This window comes from Peromyscus leucopus, chromosome 4 (assembly GCF_004664715.2).
Source record: "Peromyscus leucopus breed LL Stock chromosome 4, UCI_PerLeu_2.1, whole genome shotgun sequence".
Classification (NCBI taxonomy): Eukaryota; Metazoa; Chordata; class Mammalia; order Rodentia; family Cricetidae; genus Peromyscus; species Peromyscus leucopus.
The window spans coordinates 122,131,105-122,139,165 of NC_051066.1; the positions used below are offsets into that span (position 1 = coordinate 122,131,105).

General features: G+C 43.9%; 1 protein-coding gene across 1 annotated transcript; it reads right to left on the reverse strand.

The window, feature by feature from the left end:
- Positions 1-643: 643 nt before the first annotated feature.
- LOC114701708 (tyrosine-protein kinase receptor UFO-like) lies at positions 644-2,642 on the reverse strand. The gene is made up of 2 exons (XM_028881862.2): positions 2,527-2,642; positions 644-2,408 (listed from the first exon to the last, which is right to left on the reverse strand). The coding sequence occupies exons 1-2, from the start codon at positions 2,619-2,621 to the stop codon at positions 2,141-2,143; spliced, it is 363 nt and encodes a 120-aa protein (XP_028737695.1). The 5' UTR covers positions 2,622-2,642; the 3' UTR covers positions 644-2,140.
- Positions 2,643-8,061: the final 5,419 nt, after the last annotated feature.

Below are 8,061 nucleotides of genomic sequence, written 5' to 3' on the forward strand. Positions count from 1 at the left end.
ACCTGGGAGCCAGCCTCTTGCTTGTCTGCTAACACCTGAATAGGGCAGATTTCTTATTTGGTTGGCAGAAGACCATAAAGAATTTTAACCTCTTGTATGGCTTTGTCTAGTATAAACATAAAGCTGATTGTAAATTTTCTAGAAGCCACTTAAAAAAAAAAAAGGATTTATTTATTTATTATATATACAGTGTTCTGCCTGCACACCAGAAGAGGGAACCAGACCTCATTACAGATGGTTGTGAGCCGCTATATGGTTGCTGGGAATTGAACTCAGGACCTCTGGAAGAGCAGCCAGTGCTCTTAACTACTGAGCCATCTCTCCACTTTTTTTTTTTTTTTTTTTTTTTTTTTTTGATTGACAAACATTTTATGTGATTTGAGCCTCTCTGGAGGCACCAGAGTCCACACTTCACACAGGGATAAGGGACTGGCTCAAGGGGACAACATGGCCCATAAGGAGGGGAGGAAGGTCCCTCCCTTGGAGGAAAGGCATTCCCAATGCATTGCACAGGCTTGAGGAAGCATAGGTGGCTAAGGAGGGAAAGGCTTACAAAAGAATGCTGCAAGGTCCCAACCTTGGAATCGTACCTAATATTCTAGACCTGTGGACCTTTCAAATCTCAGAACACTGGATTCCTAAATTACAGTGCTTAGAGCTTTAATATTTTTAGAAACATGTATTCTCGGGTCTTTAATTAAGTGCTAGAAAGGCAGGAAGCAGCACAGAACTCAGAGGTGTCCAGCATTAGAAATGGTTAGAACTTTGGTGTCTAGTTAGTCACAATTAACTGTGAGCCTCTTAGGACCCCGAGTCTTGGACCCACAGTATCTTACAGTGCCTGAGATCAAGAGCAGGCCAACATTAGAATTTAATAATCTGTAATCTTGGGGCATATGATGTAGAATCTTAGAGAATCTAGAACCTCAGACCAAATTTTAGATTATCATCACATCATAGCTTAGAAACTCAGTCTGGAGACTCTTAAAGCTTTTGAATTTCAGATTCTAGAATCTTATTCCCTTGAGATGCAGGGTTTTATATAAAAGAACTTATTATCATAACGCCTCAGAGGCTGTAAATGACCATCACTGGAATCTTAGAAATTGAGAAAATAAATGTTTGAAATTTTATGATCTGGAGTATTGCAACATGAAGAGCTGTTAAATTTGAGAACAGTATGCCTTAGAACCTTCATGCCTAGAACCTGTAGAATTTTAAAATCTAGAAGCTTCCACTCATAGGACCCTGGGCTCCAGAAAAATAAAGTCTAGAATCACAAGGCCTTAGATCCTGGAATCTCAGAGCTGTGCAACCAAAAACCATAAGGGCATCACCAAGAATTTTAGAACCAGAAAAATCTAGAGCCACAGAATCTCAGAGCCTTTGAACAGTGGGCCATGTCTACAACAATAGCTCTTGAGACTTAGAAACCAGGGTCTCGGTTCCTTAGACCCAAGGACTCATATCATCTTGGAGATCTAGAACCTTGAAATCTAGACTCAAACCGTAGAATACAGAATGTTGGGATGTCAGATCTGAGAAGATCCTTCGAGACGGCAGCCCGACCCTTCTTTTTATGCATAGGATGTTTACGACACAGAAAGAAGGACAAGTCTTTCTGTGCTGAATTTGAGAAGGGAGGAAAGATCATGCTGCAGTCGGGGAGAAGGCCAGGAGTGGCAAAGTGGGGGTGAGGTTCCCCCCAGTGGCAGTGCCAAGCTTGGATCCTGAGAGGGCATCCCAGGTGGAAGATTGTCTCAGGCTCCATCCTCCTGCCCTGGGGGTGCTGGGCAGCCTCTGTCAGCGGACAGACTGGGTCCAGGAACTGTAGAAGGACAGAGGACGTAGCGTCCAGCAGCGTGGACTTCAGCTGCAGTGAGACAGCTGCAGGAATCCTTCGGATCGGGGTGAGTCGGGGGATCAGCTCCTCCAGCAGCACCACGGGGTTCAAGGTGGCTTGTGCCCTCATCCTTGTTGACATAGAGGATTTCATCAGACTCCTGAGCAGGGGGCAGAGCCTTCAATGTGTTCTCCAGGTCTTCCCGAAGCTCTGCAAAACTTGGCCGGTCCCGTGTGTTTAGCTCCCACCACCGAGACATCAGGGCATACAGGCCATCCAGGCAGTCCACAGGCTGTTTCAGGTGATTTCCCTGCATAGGTAGTCGTAAATCTCACTGTTCTCCACTCCTGGATAGGGAGTTTGGCCTCGGGTGGCGATCTCCCACATTGTCACGCCAAAGGACCACATATCACTCTTGCTGGTGTAGACTCGATCTGCCAGACTCTCGATGGCAATCCACTTGACTGGCATCTTGGCAATGCGCCCTTGGCGGTAGTAGTCCCCATTGTAGATCTTCTTGGAGAGTCCGAAGTCTGCCACACACACGGACATGTTCTCATTCAGCCTTTTTAACCTTGTCTGGGGGTCCAACTTTCCCTAATGGCTCCTTTCTCTTTCATCCTGAGGAATGGGGAGGAAGCTCCTTGAGGAAGGAGGGGCTTTCCAGCGGACTTGCAACTCACATGCAGTTCCTAGCAGCCAGGTCCCGGTGTATGAATCTCTTGGTACTTAGGTACTCCATACCACTGGCAATGTCGGCCATGAACTTCACCAGCATCTGAGTAGGCAGGAACTGGGGAAGTGGCCTCTCCACTTTTTAAAATAAAAACAAAACAAAACAAAACCAAAAAAAAAAAAAAAACAAAACAAAAACCCTGGCAGTTCAAATTAACTTTAATTATATTTTTAACCTATGAGATTCCAAATATATTTCAATAATCTGAAACATTAAAGTGACATTTTACATTCTTTTTTAAATGCTAATTCTTCAAAATTTTAGCAATATTTTACACTTAACAGCACATCTAATTTCACATGGACTTCATCTCAAACAATCTATAAGCCCCTGTGCCTAGTGCTTACCAATCTGGATAATGAAGTTCTAATATATTAGCAGAAATGATTTTAAGGTGTGTGTGTGTGTCTGTCTGTGTCTCTGAGTTTATGTTTAATTGGGTGTGGTAGGTCATTCCTACAATCTTTTTTTTTTTTTTTTTTTTTCCAGACAGGGTTTCTCTGTGTAGCTTTGCGCCTTTCCTGGAGCTCACTTGGTAGCCCAGGCTGGCCTCGAACTCACAGAGATCCACCTGCCTCTGCCTCCCGAGTGCTGGGATTAAAGGCGTGTGCCACAGCTCATTCCTACAATCTTAATACCTGAAAGGCTGAGGCCCCAGGGTGATACGAGAGCTCACAGAGGATACAAAGCAAGATACATGTGCTGCTGATCCAGCTTCTTTCCATTCTCATGGCCAATGGGGACCAACTGCAAGTCGCTTTCCGATGCCTGAACTGGTCTCCTCACCAGGGTTGCTGAAAATTCAAAGCAGCCTGATCTATGTGTACCAGGCCAGCCAGGTCTATATAGCAAGACATGGTCTCAAAAAGTGTAGATAAATAAATAACTTTGCATATATCAAATAGAATTATACCCACAGATTAAATCTACAGAGAAAAGTGCATATTTATGTAGTTAAACAGCTGAGGATAAAACCAGAATCTTGTTGCATGCTATGGTTTAGATCTTAAATATCCCTCCAAAGGCTTGATCCCCAGGGAGGTGCTATAGGGAAATGTTGGGGTCTTTAACGGTTAGAGCCAAATAGGCTCAAGATCTTTAGGTTGTGGGGTGCGTGGGGTGAGGGTGTCTTTAAAAATTGTGGAACCTGGCTCCTTCCCCCTCCCTTCTTTTGCTTCCCAATTGTGAGCAGTTTTGCTATGCTATGTTCCCCCCACCATTGCTACCCGGCAACTCCCAGCAGAGGCCTAACAGCAATGGAATCCCTAAAACTGCGAGACAAAGCAACCATGTTTTCTTTAGAAGTTGGTACTTCGGTATTTGCAGTCGTGACTGGAGGCTGATTAACACACCTCACCAGGGTGCAGAAGGCCAACATGAACCCATGCCGAGTGTTCAGAACAGCACCCAGCACTCCATTGCTAGGCTGCTATATGGTGGCTCTTCTCATTACTAGGCGGTCTACTGCTTTGGCATTTTCCCTCTGTGATTTTTTTTTCTTTTTTATCCATCCACATTATCACCAGCTAGTGAACTTCACATCAACTAGCAGAATGACGGTAGTGATGGATATGGAATGTCAAAGAGAATGTACTGAAGTGGGATGTATTTGCTTCTGGTGGTGGTGGTGGTGGTGGTGTGTGTGTGTGTGTGTGTGTGTGTGTGTGTGTGTGTGTGTGTGTGTGAGAGAGAGAGAGAGAGAGAGAGAGAGAGAGGCAGACAGACAGAGACAGAGAGATTGGGAGTAGCCCATTGTTCCCAGCATTTCCTACTAGCTAAGAGCTCCATCAGGAGCTGTAGTTAGAGCTTTTTCCAGGAAAGGGAAAATAACTGGAGAAAGGAGGCTGCAAAGACAAGCCTTGCTGATTTCCCATTCACGGCCAAAATGAAATCCTGAGATGAGCCATCTCTGCCCCCACAGCGGTCTTATTAGAACTCCCCGAAAGGAATTACTGAGGAGCTAAAATTGCAGCCATAATGAGTGATTATCCCAACAACGCCCCCCTTTTAATTTTATTTATTTATTATATTCATTTATTTATTTAGATAATAACATTTACATTTAAAATCATCCAACAGTGCTATCTTTCTTTTTTTTTTTTTTTTTTTTTTTTTTTTTTTGGTTTTTCGAGACAGGGTTTCTCTGTGTAGCTTTGCGCCTTTCCTGGAGCTCACTTGGTAGCCCAGGCTGGCCTCGAACTCACAGAGATCCGCCTGCCTCTGCCTCCCGAGTGCTGGGATTAAAGGCGTGCGCCACCAACGCCCGGCAATCTTTCTTTTTTTTAATGTGCATTGGTGTTCTGCCTGTATGTATGTCTGTGTGAGGGTGATAAGTCCCCTGGAACTGGAGTTACTGACAGCTGTGAGCTGCCATGTGGGTGCTGGGAATTGAACCCAGGCCCTCTGGAAGAGCAGTCAGTGCTCTTAACCATGAAGCCATCTCTCCAGCCCAGCAGTGCTGCTCTTAACTTACTTTGAAGGAAAGAAATACAGTGTGTGACGTGGTTCATTATTATTTCTTTTGTCCAGACTTTGTATTTGCTATGGCTGTGGTAGAATAGGCTTCTTTGACAGACTGCCATTTCAGTTAATTTTACTTTCACCTTCCTTGCTTGGCCATTTACTGATGTGTGGTTGCATGCAGAATGAACACATCAGTATGAACTGGAAAAAAAAAAAAAAAAAAAACCTGGCATAAAGTTAAGCTGCTGACAGCTCTTTAACCAACCTGAAGTAATTAAGCTAACCATTGTCAACACAGAAAGAAGCCTTTTCTGTCCTAACAGACAGTAGAAGGTCTTGCAGCTAAAATACAGCCCTGAAATACAGGGTCTTTCAAGCCACTCTCAGACTTAATGAATTAGAATCTACTTTTGGAAATAGTGGTGTAGCATTTGCCTTCCATGTGCAAGGTCCTAGATCCAGTTCCCAGCACTGCATGAAAAGGGGAGAGGAAAAACCTAAACAAAGCCATCGAGAATGTGTGTCTCTGCAGTTTAACTCAACTCCTCACATGGCTTTATGTTCAATACACGATGGCTTGATTGCAAAGCACTGTAAATAAACAAATACGATGCCGTGCTATCCCTCAGAGAGGAGACGCAGCTTGTGATGCCTACTAGAAATAAGGCACCCAGTTTTGCTTAAAATTATCTATGTTTCCTACAAAAGGCTAAAAGTACATATGTCAAAAGCAAGTGTTTATCTCATAGTTAGCCATGATATTCTTGCTTTTTTAGGCTAAAGGGTCCTCTGGACCTGGATCAAAGATTCTAATAATAAGGAGGGGACAGTGGGAGCAGACATAATGACTTTGCTGGAGGCTGTGTGTCAGGAGGGCCAGTGTCTGGGGCTGTTTGCAGGTGTGTGTGTGTGTGTGTGTGTGTGTGTGTGTGTGTGTGTGTAGTATGATCATGTAGCCCTTCTAATTAACTAGTCACACCATCCGCATCTGATGTGAGAAGTTTATGAGCTTTTTGGTTTTTTTTAGGAGACAGCTTTCCTTTAAAAATTCAATTACAGGCCAGGCAGTGGTGGCACACGCCTTTAATCCCAGCACTCGGGAGGCAGAGGCAGGCGGATCTCTGTGAGTTCGAGGCCAGCCTGGGCTACCAAGTGAGCTCCAGGAAAGGCGCAAAGCTACACAGAGAAACCCTAAAAAAAAAATAAAATAAAAAAAAAACAAAAAAAAAAAAAAACCCTCAATTACAGGACAGTCTTACTCATCAGTTTTGAAGAATGAAGAAGATATATTAAAATCAAATATATTTGCTAGCTAAAGAGTGAATAATGAGAATGAGAACATTTTGGAAATGCAAACTGTAAAAGGTGCTCCATCTTAACCTCCACTTCTCCAGAGAACCAGCCTGGACAACCCCGAGCCATTATTTGCCAATGATATTTTTCATTCATAAGGTTTACCCTCTCTTTGGAGGGAGGGATTTCAAGATAAAAATAACTGTGCATGATTTAATAACTCAACATTGGAAGACTTTAACAGAGAGTGACAGTTCCTTGCTCTCCACTCAAACTTATTTCCAGTGTCCCTTTCCAAAACACCTCTCTGAAGGGGTTAAACTCTCCCACCCTCACAACTGAATTTAGGTTTCCGTTCTCTGAGAGGGACAAAACAGGTGTGTCTCCCAACCAAGGGCCATTTATCCACAATGCCCTTACTTTCAGAGTCAAGGGAGAAGACAAACACAAGATCTAAGTCAGCCTCACAGTGTCCCAAGGACAAATCCAGCACACCCTTCTGAGTCACGTCTGGACTTGCCCAAGCTTGTGCAAGTATGTTCAAAAATGATAAGACTAAACCTCAGCCAATTTTAAAATATACTAATATAACTGCTGCTTGTTCAACCAATCATTTGAGATGACCTCACTGTCCCTGCACCTCCCCTTAGCTGTACTTAAAAGGAGCCTACACGCTCCTCTCAGGGTTGTCTCCATTTTGTACAGGTGAACAACCCCACGTGCATGCTGGAATATTAACAAACACTCTTTGCTCTTACATACTATTTGAGTCTGCGGTCTTCCTTCAGCATTTTCTCGGACCCTACACCTCCAGCTCTGACCCCATAATTAGCCTCCATGTTTCTAAAAACATGCTTACATTGTAGTTTATAATTACTTCCAGTGTTACTTTGGGGAGGAAGACCCTGAGGACAGAACACAGGGCGTATACATGCTAGAAAAACCTCTACCATGAGTTAGGCTTTTACTGTATGTTAGGTTTTACTTCATTATGGATGGTAAAGATGTAACTACCTCTTTGATGGTGCCCCCTCCATGTGCAACCTGTCATTTTATGGAGGTCTATAGAATGTGACTAGTTGTGAGACGTTTCTCTTGGGTCAAGCTGTTCCATTACCACCCCCAACAAAATTTTCCTATATCCTGCTGGGAGTGGACAGAGGGATCAGTCTAGCTGTCAGCATCCTGGGACTTCTGTCTTTCAGATACTCCAATTCAAGAGAAGGTTGCTGCCTCTTTGTCCTTCACAGTATGTGTACTGAGTGGTGGTCACAGTCAGAGAGGGTCAGGATATAGCTCCACATTTCCATCCATAGCAGCCTGAGAAGTTATTTTCAGAAACCTCTACACCATAGACTAGAACCTGAGGACCAGCCAGTGTGAAGGAGGCCTTGTTGAAGGTTTTAGGGGATGAAGAGCTATCTCTACAGTTAAGAGCTTACTTTCGGCTTACCTTACTGCTCTTGTAGAAGACCCAAGTTCTATTCTCAGAACCTGTTGCTCCAGTTCTAGGGGCTCCAATCCCTTTTTAACCAACTCGGGCACCTGCATGCATATGGTGCATACACTCATGCAGGCATGCATACATCCATATAAATACATAAGAGTCTTTCCTGAAGGAGGGGCAGAAGCTGGAGAGATGGCTCCATGGTTAAAAGCTCTGGCTGCTCTTCTAGATAACCCAGGTTCAATTCCTAGCACCCATATAGTAGCTCATGACCACCTG